This window comes from Arvicanthis niloticus, chromosome 18 (genome assembly GCF_011762505.2).
Source record: "Arvicanthis niloticus isolate mArvNil1 chromosome 18, mArvNil1.pat.X, whole genome shotgun sequence".
Taxonomy (NCBI): domain Eukaryota; kingdom Metazoa; phylum Chordata; class Mammalia; order Rodentia; family Muridae; genus Arvicanthis; species Arvicanthis niloticus.
In genome coordinates, this window is record NC_047675.1 from 51124978 (window position 1) to 51143375 (window position 18398).

Below are 18398 nucleotides of genomic sequence, written 5' to 3' on the forward strand. Positions count from 1 at the left end.
GGGATGACTCTACTCTGGTCTTAGACACACGAGGGAAGACTTAACCTCAAGAAGACACTGCTGTCTTGGGCAGAGGTGATGCCTAAAGGTGGGACGGCTGGTTTTGGTTGGAGCCTCCATTTTCTCTTAGGTATGCTCACCACAGCTGCTTGGCTGCACTCTAAAGATCAGACCTGCTCCAGATCAAGGACTTGGACCGGTTGTGCTCCAGGTCCTGGCTAGACACGTGGCTGTCATGGCTGAGCTTCTGCTACTGTTTTGCTGTACAACTGCCGTACAAACAATTCTGAATTCCTGGAGTAAAGCAGCAATGTATAAAATGAGTTGTGTGAGGTAGCACGAATCTGTATGTCAGGTGCTGAGGCAGGAGGAGTGAGCTCAGGTGAACCTGGGCTATAAAGTGGTCCCCGGCTTAAAACCAACCAACTAAATAGTTTCCCACCCCAAAGGAAGCTTGAGCAAGTTTTCACCCCAAGTCCAAGTTTATAAAATGGTTATACAATGGAGACCTCCAGACCCCTCCAAGGAGAGATAGCTACTCTTGGGATCAGGGGACTTGAAGCTGAGAGAATCGTGTGTGTGACTGTAGCAGTGGATCCTCAGCACTCTGAGCCAGCAAGAGGGAAACAGTTCTGAACATAGACCAGGGTCCAAAGTGATCTGCAATAAACTCACAGGGATGACCCCGACATGTCACAGTCCACAGACAGGGAACACTGCTTCTAACGTTGACTTCTTTTGAACATTTATTAAAAAAGCAAAATGTATGTTCATCTCAAATATAACAGTTAAAAATGGAGAAGCAATACAAACAACGTGTTAGCCAACAGCAGCCGGTCCTCAGCTCGCCCACCTGCTTCAGCCAGGCCCAGGTGAGCTAAGTCACTGCCTGCCTGCCTCCCGCCTTACAGCTAGCGCAGGTGAAACAAAATCATATAAAATTAACAAGTTAGGGTTAAATAAGCTTAAATAAGAGTGTTAAATACAAGACACTTCATCAGAGGTTCTGTACACAGATAAACGATCTGGTGTTGTACACAGGACCCTGCTGGCACTCAGCATCGGGGGCTCTATCGGGGAGGGCAGACTGACTGTCTGCAGCAGAGCAACTACGAGAAAGCAAACTATACGGAAGTGACTACTGACAGGTCCAGCCGTTCACAAGGCATACGCATCTTTTTTTTTAAAAAAAATCAGAACACTGTTAATATTCAGGCACTGTTTGTTCCTGCAAATAAATATGTCTCTACGGCAACAGCGTTCGTGCTAGTGTAAAACTTCAGGGCCTGTCTCTGACAGAGCTCTGCAGACTGCAGACTGCTTACTGCGCCCTTCTTATTGCTATGATAATGTGGAAATAAAACTACTGTACATCCAAAAAAATAGAGCACCTTTAACATTAAAGTACATGTCTGATTATCTGCCACCTATTTATTTTACAATCCTACAGCCCTGCCATAGTACACTGGCTTAGCATCTCTGCAGGTCACCTGCTTAGGTTCTCTCCCCATGGGAAGCTGAGGCCAGCGCATCGTCAGGGAAACCACTCAGCTACGGGCTATGTTAGCATCCACCAGCAGCTACATTCACCTTCTGCTGCGGCTACCCGGGAGTCCAGGCCCCTGACCCGCCTGCTGGGTGAGACAGACAGACAGTGCGTGCGACATCTACCTACAGGTGATGGAAAGCACATGTAAAAACTGCATTGCCGACTTAGAAGGGACCGCGGGTAGGGAGGGTGACAGGCAGGCAGGCCAACCAGCCCATGGTCCCACGGTGAGGGGCAGTGAGCTGATCAGGCCTTTTTGTCAATGGTGCTAAAAAACCACTCGGTGAACTTGCGCAGCTGGGCTGTGGCTGTCTGTGACTCTTCCTGCAGACGCATGTTGTCCTGCCTCAGGTGCTGGACCTCAGCCTGCAGCACTGCCTTGTCCTGCTTCTCCTGTGGGGACCAGAGACAGATGGTGTTACAGGGCCGCTGGGCAGCTGCTCTCATTGAGCTGCCCACGAGTCCCAGGGTCTTGCCTGGGTTTTGCTGCTCACAGGGATTGGAGCCACCCTAGCCTCTTGGCTCCCCATTCTTAAGGAGCAACGCTTGGAGCTGCTGTGAGGAAGGCTGCCAATCAGAAGGTATACTACCCCATGCCACCTGAAGAGACAGCTAGGCTGGTGTGAACCCCTCCTGACTCGCAGGGCGTCTCCAGCTGACTTCCTGAGACTGGCACCGATGTGGCAGCTGCAATGCTAATTCTAGGACAATCACTCGGCCTCTCACGCCATCCTTCTGGTGCTGGCGTAGCTCCACGCTGACCTTCAACGTTTGCCTCTCACGAGTACACACTAGGACTTTCAGAAGAACTGCTTTGGGTGCATCTACCATGAGAAATACATGACAAGCTTCAGATCTCCAGAGCTGAGGGGCAGAAGTCACAGCAGCTACTGTTCCTAGTGTGGTTCACTGCTGTGCCACTCAGCGGGTGAGCAGGGGCTGAGCCACTGGGAGCCCTTCACCTCCTTCATCCTTCAATAGCCTCCCGGTTCCCCAACTCTTTACCCTGTCCACGTGTCTTGTCTCTAAGATCCTCTCAACACTAATGGACAATTCTAGCGCCCGGTTCCTCTTCTCTCTCCAACCCTCAGTGCGCCACACTTCAGCACTGATGCCACGGGCCCTTCTAGAGCAGTTTCATGTGTTTTACTTTCTAGCTTACTGCCACGTCCTGTTTTCAAAGGAAGCTTCCTGGTGTCCACCCTCCACTGTCTTCTAAGCCCACCTGAATGCTCGCCTCCCACCACCATTCCTGCCCCACACTACCGTGCCCTCCTTCCCAAGTGCTCCTGCAAGGAAGGATCTTGTGCTGGTACACACTCCTCAGGCAGCTCACACTCTATGTTTCACCCCTGATGTACTGCATACCCTGGGGGCCCTTGTGTCTCAATTTCTCTCTTGATTTTGTATCTAGATCAAGTTAAACTCAACTGCCTTATCTGCAAGGGAGATAAAGCTGAGTCCTCTGCTGGGTTACAACAAAGTCCTAGGGCCTGGGAAACTTCTTAGCCCAGGCTGACTTGGCGCGTGCACGCGCATACACACACACACACACACACACACACACACACACACACACACACACACAGCTCTACCAGGAGGATCACCTTAACATGAAGTAGAAAAGCAAAGCCTTGTTGGCATCTCAGCTGAATATGCCCTGGCAGTTTCCCCCTGCCCTTGACCTTAGCTGGTGGTGGGAGACGGTGACCATCAGAGGAAACTGTGTCAACACATGAGTGTGCATGTACACACAGACCCACATGTGCTTAACAAACGGCAAAAGCTGTCCCAGTGCCCATCCTAGATCAGCTCATTCCCTGCACACTAGGTAAGGACTTGACTCTTGTATAATAAATTCTCTTCATTAGTTCCTTCCGGCTTGGACCAACCCCATCCACACTTACCAGCTATTTACACCCCAGGAGGCTTCAGGGGCTCTCTGTGACACTCACTCCACTCTGCCTCCAAGGGCAGCAAAGGCACCCAACATAGGGGCACAGCAGTGGGAACCAGCATGTTATTCCTCTGGGGAGAAGCTGGTACATGAACATGTTCAAGGCAGCTGTTCTGAGGTGGGAGAGCTGACTGACTATGAGAGCTGACTGTGAGTGCTGACTGACTGTGAAAGTAGACTGACTGGGAGAGCTGGCTGACTGACTGAGAGCTGACTGTGAGAGTTGACTGACTGGGAAAGCTGACTGACTGGCTGTGAGAGTTGCTGACTGACTGACTGACTGTGACAGCTGGCTGACTGTGAGTGCTTGTTGACTGACTGACTGACTGACTGACTGTGAGAGCTGACTGAGACCTGACTGACTGTAGGACAGCTGACTGACTGGACTCTTGGAGATCTTGTCTTTAGTGAGTAACAGATTCTCCTTTGGGTTGGCTCACATGTGGCTGCTGTAAGCAACAACCCACAGAATCTTACTATATGTAGAAACCTCACCATTTAGAAGCACAGACACCCCCAGGCATGTCTACAAGACTCTGTGCCCTCAGTGGAAACCCCACACCAGCTGCCGGTGAGAAGATGAGAAGAGATGAGGGAAGCTCCTTCCTGGCTGGACCCAGGTCTGCTTAGGGTTCTCATCTATTCATTTGCAGGAATTAAAGGGGCTGAGTGTGGGCAAAACTTTGCTTTGTCTGTGGACTCCAGCAATCACATACCTTCCGAAGGTCAGTCTGCAGTTGTCGGAGAATCAGTTCTAGCTGGTTAACTTTCCCAGTCAGTGTGGAGGGTGATCGCTCCCTGGTAAATGGTACAATTAAGAGGACTTAAGAGACCTAAGGCTAGGCCATTGCTCGTGTTCATGTTAGTAAACTTCTCACTGAAAACATTATGTGTAAGTTGACGACTTAGGACATAGCTACCACCACGACTCAGTGTCCGTAAGACACTAAGGCTGGTAAAACCCAAGCCAGGCTTATTTACATGGAGGAGAGGTGGGCCAGAGCTAAGTCCTGGGAGCCACGTGTGCATACGATTTCCCGTTCCCCAGCAAGTTAACCATGACTCAGTTCACCAAGCTCACGCATCATGAGTGGGGTGCATCCCTCATACATGTCAACTGTAGGCAGATAGTTGGGTCAAGGATCAGGGTCTGAGAAGAACTGTGCCCTAGGCAGGCCTTACAGCACGAGTGGCCTGGCTGGCCAAAACTGACTGACAAGGAGTCCTTGCCTGGTGCTTTTGTAGTAATTAGCTGACTGGAGGTTCCACTTGCTCCTCTCAGTCAGTGAGGCACAGGCAGCCAACAGGCAGGATCTGTCTATGAAGTGTGATGGTCACACATACCAGTGTTATCATTTCTAGTGCCCAGGTAGTCCCATTGTCTCCAGCCTGGCTTGGGATCCCTAAGTGTCGGGAAAGTGGGAGAGAGGGTTTACATACCCAGGTGTATCCATGAATTCTTTGCCACTGGTGGGATCTACACACAAGGACAGCTCTGGGGCCCCTTCTAGCTCTTGTCCATGTTGGAGGTCGGTCAGGGTACAGAAGGAGGCCACCCTCTGGTCTGGAGATGAGAAACATACAGAAAGCAGGTTGGCGAGAGTCACCAGGCCCCGTGACTTTGTGGAGACCAATTTACTGAATGGAATCTGCTGGCCCTCCTTACCACACTGCCCTGTGTGAAACAAAATGGAGAAACAGAAACTCAGGCAAGCTGGTGGCAATGAAGAAGCATGAGGCTAGCTGCCCTCCACAGGGAGGGTATGGTCCATATAGCACAGCTACAGAGCAAGCTGGCTTTCTTCTTTCCATACTCCAAGGAATCTAAAGCTCCTGGCTGTGTGTGGTTTAGCAAGCTGGATGATGTGGCTGCTGACAACCATGGAAATGAACCCTGCTGCAAGCTTCCATGAGCTCGAGAACATTCCCGAGACAGGACAGCCAGGGCACACGTCCCTGTGCACCCCCAACACAGTATGTGGACCACCATGCAGGCGTGCAGACATATGAAATACAGAACAGGCTACAAAACAGCAAGAACCTGTGCCAATCACCTAGGTAGGAGGCGTGGTGACAGAGAAGCCCGAGCTCTTCATCTGAGTCAAGACCTGAAATAAGATTGAGAATTCTCCTGTGAACAGGAAGATCTCTCTGACCTTGAGGATCTTAGGGACCCTTCTAAGGCTTGAAAGATGGGGTTGTGCAAGTAGAGCATGCATGGGGTGCTGGCATTTGTTGGAATAGGTGTGTGTGTGTGCTCATGTCTCTGAATGTGCAAAAGACACAACCAGGTATTATATATAGTGTCACACACCACGGTGAGGTAACATGTTCCATGTGTTCTAGTTAGAAGTCAGGTGGCAGCGTCTGACACAATGGATCAACCACAGATGCCATCATTTCAGACTGACAGGAACGATCCATGCTTCGAATTTAAGAACAGTGGTGGTGACAGCAGTCAGCTGGGCCGTCTCACTAGGAACTGTGCAGGAAGCTCAGAGGTCCCAGCAACGCCAGGAGCAAAGCCGTACGCAGGTGAGACTCGGCCTCTTACTACAAGGCATTATGAATTTGCCATTCAACGTTTCCAGAAAGTTGGGTTGGAAAGAAAAGGAAAGAGGAACAGCCCAGCCTTGGGGCTGAACTCTGACCCAGAACTCAGGCCAGCAGCACTGCAAGGTAGGCAGGAAGCACCTTGTCCTTACGGAACATCACCTTGCCCCTGGACTGAGTGGTGTGCATTTGCAGCTGGGAAGTGAGGGAGCGATCTGCCAGCTAGTACTGAGGAGGTCCTTCGCACAGGGACTGATTAATGGGGAGGAGCGGTACCCAGGCACGCTGGGAGCTCTGTCTCCTGCTGGCTGCTGCGCAGGCCTCCTAATGAGGTGACCTGCCTGTTTGGTTGATGTAGGGTCACACACTACCAGTTAATTAAAAAGGGGAGCGATGCTGAGGCTGCCAGGAGCACACGATGGGAAGTTACTGCAGCCACACAGCGCTGAAGGGCTCAGATGCTTACAGTGCCCTGGGCCCACCCAGTGACTGGTCATATCAAGGTTCTCCAACTGCATGGCCCCCACCTAACACCTGCCAAGGGCATGCAGGTCCTTTAATTGACCTTCTGTGACACTCAACGTAACCTACACATGACAGAGATTCTGTACCCACTCAGCCCAACAGGGAGCTGCATTACCCATGTAGCACTTGATTCTCAGCTGCAGGCACGTGGTCGCAATAACCTGCAGCTTAATGATTGATGCACTTGGACCACCATCACATCTGCAGGCTTGCTCAGCATCTAAGCCACCAAGTTTTAGAACCACACTGGTACTCCTGACATTCTGATTATGAATGGGAGTAACTAACTTCAGGGCCTGTGTGTGTGTGTGTGTGTGTGTGTGTGTGTGTGTGCATGCTTATGTGTATGCAGGTGTGTGTGCAGACCAGAGGTCAACTGGCTACTATTCCTTAGGATGCTGTCAACCTTGTTTTTGAAACAGGGCCTCTTGCTGGCCTGGCCCACTCACTGACTGGAGTAAGCTGGCTGGCTGGTGAGACCCAAGGCTTCAAGAGCCTCTGCCTAGCACTTTACTGCCTGAGCCCTTTCCCCAGCCCTTTACTGCTAGGACCATTAAAGAGACCCCACTTCCCCTCCCTGCCTCAGTTTGAACCATAGCCAGAATTTTCTACTTGGCTTTGATCCTATTCATGAGGTCCCATCCTGTTAAACCTGGGTTTGAGTGAACACACTTTTAACACAATTTCAGAAATGCATGTAACACAGTGCCTACAGGACACCGCGGCCCAGCCACACAGCACATTGACAAGTGCCTGCCATCCCCATTATGATCACAGAGCTGATGAAAGTGCAGGCGGCACCTTGGGAGAGGGTCCCAGAGCTCGGCAGATTCCATGTGCCTCTAAGGAGGTGTGTTGCTCTTGAACCATTGGAAAGTAGAAGAATTATTAAGAAAATGAGTCTACATAAGCACATCTCAAGCAGCAAAAGATAAACTGGGCACCACATGGTGGGCGGCTAAAGGCTCTTGCTCTGTTAGGCAAATCTACAATTCTGCTCAGAAACTCTGACAGGCAAAGGGCATTATCACATTCCACACCAAATGGAATGGGAAATAACAAACAAGCTTGCATGTGGCTCAGTCAGGTCTTAAATGTGACTGTCATAGCACAGGGGAATTGCTGGCCTGGGCTGACACCATTAGCACCTAGACCCTCTCCTAGACCAAGGAGATATCTCCATTCTGACACTGTGCCTTTCGGGTTACAATCTGGTCACCTACCTGCTTCTGATTCATTTCAACTGTGCTATATTATTTTATATTGAATAACTAGCAACCAGCCAGTTCTTAGGAATGAGATTTCAGGTTTGGGGAGGGGATGTGGTACATTTTTCTTGCTTGGCTATGAATTGTCACTGTGCTTGAATGAGAAGATGGATTGCTTTATAATCCACAGAGTGGGCCAGGCTTCATGTGCTCTCTGTGGCTTCCTGGAGCAGCAGAGCGTTTGTTTTTCACACTGAGCAGGCAAGCATCCAGAGCTTGTTAGCACTGGCATTTACACCAACATCACTTGCACACTCAGTTACTGTGTGTCTTCTTCAACACGCCACACACACTCACTCTAGCTGTTTAGCACAGACACAGCATCTTCCAATGCTCACTTACTGGACACATCTGGCTTTCTCTGCCACGTTCATTATAAACCTTTCTCTACAGCTCACATGTCTCTTTTAAAACTTACTCTTTCAGGCTCATGAAACGTCTAATACATATGCTTTTATCTGGCCATATCATATTTCACATTTTCTCATTATTCTGTAATTAAAGCTTCCAAATGGTGATATTATTATTCACTTTTATAAAGTTGACTTTTCTAGTTTCTATATGTAAATGGTGTATATAAATTGCCTTCTCATTTAGTGTTAAATACATTCTGATGCCTATGTTCCTTATTTTTTCAGAAGGACTTACTCTATTTTTGAATCATTATTATGCTATTTTAATTATTATTGATTTATAATAGGTTTTTTGTTGAATACTGTTCGTCTTTTTTTAAATGGGTGCAATTAAGTTCTTAGCATATCTTTAGATAGCTGTATTGAAACTGCACTTATCTCAAATTAATTCAAAAAGGACTGTCATTTTTACCACAGAGGATTCTATCCATTCCTGTCCTTGTCTATATTAAGACACTACAGTTAACAGTGGCTCCGTTTTCTCATTGTGATTCTAATGATAGCTTGATTTACAAAGAAGACATAGCTGGATCTTGCTGGTTGGCTTAAAGTGTCCTTCACGGCTGCTCCAGAGACTGTATGACCCAACCAGACCTTCCTCTGCTGTGTGAACATGCCACCCTGCCATGAGGTGTTGGCCCCAGCCCCAGCCTTGTGTCTAACTGTCCTTGTGTCCTGATTGACCCACAAGGGCGGCAGGTATCACAGCCTGGGACTTCTCAGATCAAACAACAAGCCATCACAGAACTGCCATTATCCTTTTGGGCATTCCATCACACACAACAAAGCACCATGACCCCAGATGGGTGCAGAGTTCAGCCAGGGTATGGCCACTGCAGACAGACACAGGCATGGAGTCCTCTGGATGAGCCTGACAGTCAAGCTCTATGCGTGTGCTCTGTGGCCTATGAAGCAGAACCAACCAGTCAGCTCAGCCCTAGCCAAGCACAGCACTGGAGGGCACAGAGCGCCGATGGCACCAGCTGTACGTATACTTTGGGATGGCTTATTATATAGAAACAGTAGATAAAAAAATCAGGAATACTTTGAAAAATTGCTCATCTAGTTTATTTTAGATTGTTTGTTTGTTTGTTTGAGACAGGGTTTCCTCTGTGTAGCCTGGACTGACCTGGAACTCAATTTCCTGAGTGCTGGCATTAAAGGCATGTGCCACCACTGCATGGCAATTTTAGAATCTCTGATAATTTCCATTTGATCCTACTAGATATATAAACATGACTACAGCTTTAAGCCACTGGAATTCAGTCCTTTTTTCCCCGCTTTCCACATGACATTGTTGATGTGCTAAGGACTCCAACACAAACAGTAAAAGATGTGGTTTCAGTGAGTTCCTGTTGTGTTTGCATACGTGTTCTCCACGAGCTCATTGGTTTGAACATTTGGTCCCACTGCTGGGAAGGTTGTAGAACCTTTAGAAGGTGGAGTCTCAATAGAAGACGAGGGTCTCTGAGTGCACTGACCAGGCCTCTGTCATGTGACCACACCCCCTACATATGGTCACATAGATCAGAACTGAGTTCAGACAATAAGCTTCCCTTCCTGGACATCCCTTCCTGCAAAAGGTATTTAATCTCTGGTCCACCTCGAGGAGGTGACTTGTACCCATTTTCTATGATGAACAACCAAAAACCAGTTTGGAACCAAGGACTATGTCTCTCATCAAGAACTGCTGTGGGAAGCATGGAGGAAGCCTTTGTCTACAGAGCCGCGCCATCTAAGTCTCCTGTAGAAGGCCATCCATGCTCCCAGACAATTGCTGCCAAGCTAAGGACAATGAGCTAATCCGGGGTTTCCCATCCCCCTGGCCCCAACCCAACTCTGTTCCCAATTCCCCAAGACTCAGTGGTGTCTGGATGTCCAGGAGTACAGGACCACCAGCCCCCGCTCCTCATCACAGTCCTGTGGACCCCTGACCCTCCCTTTCAACTCCTCTGCATGGTTTCCAGTGGCTACTGAATGCCCAGGAGTCAGGAAACCCCAGATTTGGCTTCCCACGTCTTAGGCTGTGTTTTCCCACCCCCTGAGCAGTGTATTGGTGCTTCCCTCATAGGGTGAAACACAGAACCACACTACCTTGTCTTGTGTCCTGTGTGTGGACAAAATGGGATCAACCAGCTTCCAATGCTGTGGGCAGCCACACCATGCCTTCTCTGGTGATTGGAACGTGTTTGGCACAGGGAGTGGCATTATTAGGAGGTGTGGCCTTGTTGGAGGAAGTGTGTCACTTAAGAGGTGGGCTTTAAGATGCTCATCCTAGGTGCCTGGAAGCCAGTGTTCTCCTAGTGGCCTTCAGATGAAGATGTAGAAGAACTCTCAGCTCTGCCTGCATCATGTCAGCCTGGATGCTGCCATGCTCCCACCTTGATGATAATGAACTGAACCTCTGACCCTGTAAGCCAGCCCCAATTAGATGCTGTCCTTAATAGGAGCTGCCTTGGTCATGGTGTCTGCTCACAGCAGTAAATCCTCAGGAGACACCTTCCCTGACACTACCTCTTAGGAACTGGGAATCAAAATACATGCTTCTCCCTTACGTTCTATCAGGGCATCTTATTTCAGCAATGAGAAAAACACTAAGGGCCGGGCGGTGGTGGCGCACGCCTTTAATCCCAGCACTTGGGAGGCAGAGGCAGGAGGATTTCTGAGTTCGAGGCCAGCCTGGTCTACAGAGTGAGTTCCTGTCTCGAAAAACAAAAAACAAAAACAAAACAAAAAAACAAAAAAAAAAAAAAAAAAAAAAAAAGAGAGAGAGAAAAACACTAAGGCAGCTCCTAGTTTAACTTCTGACGAAGGAAAGCCCTGCTCATCAACATATTCCCTGCTGCATCATGTAGACATCTGGGAATAAGGATACATCCTTCATGAGACTGTGGAAGGATCTCTCACATCTTACCTCTTATTAGAAATCTGTCCCAATTCCATTAGATATACTTTTAGGAAATTAGTATAATCACTCTTAATTACTTCACCTACTATAACTTACTATAATTAAAGCTTTTCTTTTATTAAACTAGTTAAACTCTTGATTGTAACAGTGAATAACCTCAGTCTACTACAGAATCTCACGCACGCTTTCTCACTGCAGTCACTGCAGACAGAGGCTGTCTAAATGGGGCTCTCTTTTTAAGAGATTTGAAAAAGAACAAATTCTGTTACACAAGAAAGCTGCCTCTAGATTTCAGGAAAACCTTGTACAAGGGCACCATTATTCTTTGAAACTGAGAACAATTCACTGAGCTTGGTAGTTCTGAGTGACACTTGGTTCGGGAACATTCTCATGGCTCTTCAGTGACCTCTACACTCTGCCCTTTGTTCTTCATCCCCCGTTGGTTCTTGCAATAAATACTCAATTACGTCACCATAAAGTTTATTCCTATGCAGTTGACACTCCTCAATAACTTCTTGTAATTTTTCTTTAGTGTCACCCAGAGAATATGTAATGAGGACGTGTGAAGGAACGAGGGGTGGGGAGGGGAGAAGTGGCATCTCATACTCAGTGCAAATGGAGCCAGCCCGGCTGAGGCCTCAGAACAGGGCCAGGTGCACAGTCTACCACCAATCAGAAGATGGCCCAACAAGCACTGTGTTGAGGGAGAGCCCCATTGGAAGTAAGCTAAGGCATGGGCAGAGGGGACTGTGAGCCAAGGGACTTTCATCTATAAATTGTCTGGTGACAGGTTCCTTTTACTCTCAAAGTTAATTCCTAACACTGGGGAACTGTGTCTGAGTTTCTTAGGGAAAGTTCTGTTTCTTGTGGCACTAGATATGGAATCCAGGGCCCTGCACTTTCTGAGGCAGGATCTCCTGCTGCCCAGGCAAACACTGAAGCCATGCTTCACCTCCTGCTCAGGTTTTCAAGTAGTTAGGATGACAGGCCTGGGTCAAGGTCTGCATTCTGCAGGGGTCAACAAGCCCCCAAACACCACAAGGCCTCCTGACACAATCCTGAGAGAGGTCTTATAGAGCCTGTGTCTTTCCCAGAGGATGACAGTCTGCTGCAGCCCCAGTAACCTTCTCTCCCACAATTCCATCTTGCTCTGCTTCTATGACTTGGAAACATATCTGGTAAATGTTAATCAACATTCAAAGAAAAACTCATTATTGATCTATCTACACACTGATACTTTATTGCTGCTGTATTTTAAAATGGGTTTCTTTTATTCCATTCCTTCTTTAGCAAGCTCCTGGATCCGCCTATTTCTGCTCCACCTACCAAGGCTGGGTTACAGGCATGCAGTCAATGTGCAGCTTTGCTGGAGTGCTGGGGATTCAAACTCAGGTCTTTACACGCTTGTACAGAAAGTGCTGTTACCACGGGACAGTCTCCCCAGCCGCTCTGCAGTGCTTAATTCTTCTCAGACAGTTATCACAGTAATATTTCACACAACTCTAAAGTTCAGACCTCAAGTTTCATCTCTAGTTTTCTTGATTGTTTTATTGCCTGTGGTCAGCAAGCCCTGGAAACACATCCCTCTCTGTAGGGTGTTCATCCAGTGGTCTCGGTAGCACACTTCCCTTCTCCACAGTAACCATATATAAACATATTCTAACAGTTGTAACTGGAGGTGCCGTGAATTTGGTGCCTTGTCTGTATTCTGGAAGAACATGATAAAATTTAAGCACCTAAAAGCTTTAGCTCAGTGAAAATGAACGTGACCTTTCTGGATGAATGAGGCAAGTCAATGGGAAACATGACTGCCAGAGAGGGATTCTTGTTTTGATTTTCTAAGTAAGAATCATGTGTCTGTTGTGTGACTTCCTGAGCTGATGGAAAGAAACATGTATTCATCCCAGATTCAGAAACAGCCTTGACAAGCCAAAGGGAAGACCCATTCAGGACAGCATGGAGAACCAGTGAGTTTCCTGGGGTGACTTAGGAGAGCACAAACACCCGGGAGGCAGCTGTACTAATGAAAAGCCCCGCCTCACCCTTCTACCTCGTATGTGCTCTGGGTAAGAGGGTATGGCAACTGAAACCTCAGATCAGGGTCCCATGACCCTCTTCTTCATGAGGGAGTACTGGTAGGTTCAACCTGGCAAGCACTCCTGCATGTCATGGCTGCTGACATAAGATCTCAGACCTGGAGGAATCAGTTACCCTGATGTTTCACTCTAATAGGTTAATACATTCCATTTTTAAGAACCTGTTTGCAGATATACCAGCTGCTACTTATATGGTGCTAAAGTCTGATCCATCACCTTCAGCAGTTTGTAACAGTAAAACCATTAAGTATCTGGATACCATTCATTCAGACTTTCCAGGAGAGAGAGATTCACTAGTGGGAGGTAGGGACGGTATGCTGACTTACAGTGTCTCCTCTCAGCTGTCCTGACTCAGAGTAACACCCCCACCCATGCACCCCAGAGGCACGGGTACAGAGAAGGCCTCTTCAACAGGCCAGGTCACAAGAGGAGAGGATGGCTTACAGTAGCAGACTTTGTCTTCTGTAGTCTGATACCCCTCTGGGATGTGACCCAACCTGCCTTCCTGAAGCCTGATGTCACAGGTGTGGGGGTCAATGGAGGCGCTGAGCCCTAGGGCCACATACTCTGATAAGACTGGAGGCTGGGAGTCTCACAGTGGGCAGAAGGCAAGACATCCCTGTGAACAGCCTCAATCAATTCATCTACTGTAAAGGTGGGAGCAGAAAGAATGATGGAGTGTCAGTTTGTATGTAAGATGTCCCCACGGGCTAGTGTGTAAAATGTCTCCATGGGCTAGTATGTCTGAGATGTTCCCATGGGCTAGTGTGTCTGAGATGTCTCTATGGGCTAGTGTGTCTGAGATGTTCCCATGGGCTAGTATGTCTGAGATGTCTCCATGGGCTAGTGTGTAAAATGTCCCCATGGGCTAGTGTGTCTGAGATGTTCCCATGGGCTAGTGTGTCTGAGATGTTCCCATGGGCTAGTGTGTAAAATGTCCTCATGGGCTAGCGTATCTGAGATGTCTCTGTGGGTTAGTGTGTAAGATGTCCCTGTGGGCTAGTGTGTAAGATGTCCCTGTGGGCTAGTATGTTTGAGTACTTGTCCCCAGCTGGGAATGGTGCTTTGGGAAATTGTAGAAACTTGAGAGCCAGGTCATTATAGCTGGGCCTACTTCCTGGCCCACTGAGATGTGACCCAGTAACTAACTAACTAACACACTAACTAACTAACTAACACCCACTGCCTACTCCCCAGCCAAGGCCTGTCCACCACCATGCTGTTAAGGGTCCTTCTCAAACCACAAGCTAAAGGAGATTTGTCCTCTCCCAAGCCATTGCTTGTCAGGTTTTGGTCACAGTCTTGAAAAAGACAATGCAAGTGAACAATGGAAAAAATTCCTCAGAGTTGTGGCCCCACATCCCATTAGGCCCAAATGCTGGGAAGTAGGTTCTTTTTTTTTTTTTTTCTCCTCTTGTTATAGATAGATAGATAGATAGATAGATAGACAGACAGACAGATAGATAGATAGATAGATAGATGAGGGAAGCTGGTTCTTCATCTACTTTGTGGACAGTTCCCAAAAAGGAGAAGGATATTCCCCAAGTGGCAGCTTCAACTGGACAATCACAGCATCAATGGTGACCAAAAGCAGCATGGCAGCTGGAGGGCTCTTCAGAACTCAACTGACCCATGGTGGCCCACTGACCACAGGCTCAACTGACCCACGGCGGCCCACTGACCACAGGCTCAACTGACCCACGGCGGCCCACTGACCACAGGATCAACTGACCCACGGCGGCCCACTGACCACAGGATCAACTGATCCACGAAAGTCCACTGACCACAGGCTCAACTGACCCACAGGCTTAGAAGGAGCCAAGACCCACACAGACAGAGAGACCTGCAAGGGGCAAACAATCCTGCTGGAGTCATCTGCATTAAACTCAGAAGCTCTGGCCTCTACTGGGTTCCCTCCCATGTCACCTTGTGCTTCAGGACAGAGACAGTATGAGATAGGCAAGCATGCTTGCTTTTCCCACAGGGAAATGGAGCTAAGGAGGAAAGGGGGCTGTGGGTGAGGCGGCAGTTGGTGCATGGAGCAGAATTTAAGCATTCAGACCCCTGCCAAGTACTTATCAAGTGACCGGCCACCTCTAGATGCTTCCCCTCCTGTCATCTTCAAAGATGGGCAGAGCATCCAGCATTTGCCAGATGATCCAATACACAGACATGATCCTAAGCTGCAGCACAGGCCCTGCAAGAGCTCTCTGGGCACAGAAGGACCCTGCATGTGGGTGAATCTTTACCTTCAAATGCTCGTGCAGCATCCACGAGGTGGGACCAGTCTAACCCTGCAGCTGTGTCTGGCAGTGGCATCAGGCCAGGATCTGCACACTTGGACTTGTCTGATAAGGACCCGTCGGAGAACCAGAACTCATCTAAGTAGAAACAAAATCAGAGTGTAAGTCAGTCAGCCTGTCTCCACCCAGTCACAGCATGGGCGCCACTGTCCCAGAGTCTGACAGTCTATTAGTCAGTCAGTCATAGCACACGGGTCCTTAGATCCCACATGTACAGTGATATGAGCCGCACAGTCCCCCAGAAAGACAACTGGTCTCGCAATCCACCAGTCACTGTCTTCATGGTCTGTCACAGCATGAGCACTGTGACCCAGTTAGAAGGTCACAGCTCTGCTGCACCTTTTGCACACAGTCAGTCCCACATAAGCACCACAGTCCCTATCTGGAGTCAGTCAACCTAACATGCCATTAGTCACTGTCCTCACAGCCAGTCAGCCAGTCAGAGCATGGGTACTACCACTGTCACAATCAGCCAGTCACAGCCTGAATACCATTGGTTCCTATGTAGAGTCTGTTAGTTTGTGATCCTTTAGTCCATCAGTCCCTGAATAAGCACCATCATCCTCCGAGAGTCAGTCAGTCACAGCGCCAGTACTGCTGATCCATCCAGGTCAGAGTCAGTGAGCATGGAAAGCATGTCCCGACTCAGTCATGGCGTGAACACCACAGTCCCCAGAGTTGGTTACAGCACAGATACACCATCCACTCTCACAAAGTAGCCCAGGAAACTGTGTAAAATGTGCGCTGCTAAAATAGGAACCCTTGAGATGCTATCACCCAAAAGAGACAGAGCTTTGTCATAAGCAGACCAACTAGGCGCTGGACAGCAAGCAGGGGGTCAGCATGGAGCCTTGTGGAGCATACACTCTCTGGCAGAAGCTTTCTGGAAGTACCAAAATCTGAGTGACCTGAGATAAGCTCCTGTTTTCTCAGGGTAGCCGTGCCCCTTTAAAAAGTGTTGCAGCCTCACACTGCCTTGAGACAGCTGGCAGCCATCTCTTTCTTGATGATTTACAGTCTGAGGAACAAGGTTTGCAAAGCTGAATGGTAAACATCTCAGACAGTGCACGGGCCTCTTCTCACCGGGTACAGTGAGGCTGCTTCAGTTAACAGACTGGAAAGAGAAAGGAAGTCTCCTTGTGACCTGTGCACAGAAGTGGCTGCTGGCCTGCTTTCCTGATTCCACAGGACAGGCCTACTGCTGCCCCTCCAGAAGCCTCCATCCCTCCCTCACTTCCTGAAATACAGTTCTCCTTCAGCCTCGTGTTTTCCCAGCGTCCCTTTTCTCTGTAAGTGCTTAGGTCATTAATAACACTCATTGTTAAGAACTCGTTACGCATCTGAGAATAAATTCTGAAAGGGCCTGACCGGACACTTTCAAAGTGACTTTTCTGAACCTGCCCAGAGCATTACATGCAGCTGCTTGTGGCTGCATCAGACTAATGAGGCCAATCAAAGTAATGGCCACCTGGCTAGCTGAACCTGCAATTAAGTTCAGGGGCATAATTAAGCAAATGCACCTGTGATTTCTGTGCCTCCATCCTTCTGGGGTGCTGTGAGGTGCTGGCATCTGGAATGGGACAGGCAGCATTTGCACACGTGGCCTTGAAGGACACCCACAGTCTGCTCCCACTCCACAACTGTAGCCTGTGCAGACCTCTCATAGTGACGGTGACACCAACCAGACAGGGCTGTTTCCAGGCAACCATGCTGAGATGTGGTGACACCTGCCAGTGTGCTCCCAGTCTCTCCTGGGAGGGAATACTATGGATCCCCTCCCTGTACCTCTGGACACTAACAGCAGCTCATGCTTGTGCTCTGCCCTGTCAGTACTAAGCCAGCAGTAAGGGTAGAGCAGGAGCTGGGAGAGAACACTCATGATTTTTGGGTCCCTCCTCTGAGGTACAATGGAGGTACACTGGCCAGTGCTGGGGAGAGAAAGACAGGCTTGTGTCAGTAGAGTAAGGACAGTGGCTGGCTGGCATGACAAAGGAGGAATGGAAACCTATATGGGAAGGGAAGGGAAGGGACAGTGGCTGGTTCTAATTCAGAAGGTGGGATGCAGTTAACATTCTCCTGTGGAAAAACCACTCCCTCAGTCACTCAACGAAGCAATCAGTTGGCAGACTTGGGCTAAGTCCAGCTCTGTTTCTGAGGCGCAGCACATAAGAGTGTTGGAGCAGAGGGGCCGATGTGAGTCACTGGGTATGCAGACAGGTAGACCTGGCCAGCTCTGGAGTCTGCTCATAGGAGCACACCAGGACAGTCACTACTAAGTGGCACTGAGAACTTGGGAAGTATCCTGCATAACCAGAGGCAAACGCAGACACCCTCACCTCCTCCAGCTTTCAGACATGCAGGGAAAAAGGGTGGAATACAGCAGGAAAGGCTGCTCAGTGTCAGTGTCCCCTCCACTGTGAGGGGGACTTTGCAGACTCGACACTGAGGAATGGAGGGAGAGGAGCTGTGAGAGTCCCTCCCCTGCAATGTCTTTAGATGTGACTGCTCCATCTTATGGGAGAGGGACAGCTGAGACACAGCTGCGGTTCAGCTCTGAGGCTCTGTCACTAGGAGACAGACAGACCAGACGGGGCTTCTGCAGAAGACAGGCTAGGTGATGTGCTGTGGGACAGAGTCCTGTCTAAGGAGGTGACACCTGCCTGAGATCCCAGTGACAAGGGGAGCTGGCAGGTGCCTGACACACTACTGGCATAAAAGCTAGGGCTGAGTGTGGGTAGATTTGAACCTCCGCCTGAGGCTTGACCTGAGCAGGGGGAGCCTCAGGCTGTGGCTGTCTCTCAGACAACCCAGGAGGCACATGTGCCT

At 49.0% G+C, this 18398-nt stretch overlaps 1 protein-coding gene across 6 annotated transcripts in view; it reads right to left on the reverse strand.

Annotated features, from left to right (window-relative positions):
• Positions 1–728: 728 nt before the first annotated feature.
• The window catches only part of Sipa1l2 (signal induced proliferation associated 1 like 2), a 146166-nt gene continuing 128496 nt past the window's right edge, over positions 729–18398 (reverse strand). For 3 of the 6 annotated variants that reach the window (XM_076916051.1, XM_076916050.1, XM_076916052.1), the window contains 4 exons: positions 15519–15650; positions 4947–5181; positions 4223–4304; positions 729–1942 (listed from right to left, as the gene is read on the reverse strand). In XM_076916051.1, the coding sequence (XP_076772166.1) occupies positions 1796–1942; positions 4223–4304; positions 4947–5181; positions 15519–15650 (596 nt within the window). In that variant the 3' untranslated portion in view covers positions 729–1795. Of the gene's footprint in view, positions 1943–4222; positions 4305–4946; positions 5182–5560; positions 5615–15518; positions 15651–18398 lie in introns of all 6 variants that reach the window. The other 3 variants (XM_076916053.1, XM_034522635.2, XM_076916054.1) reach the window with 3 other exon arrangements.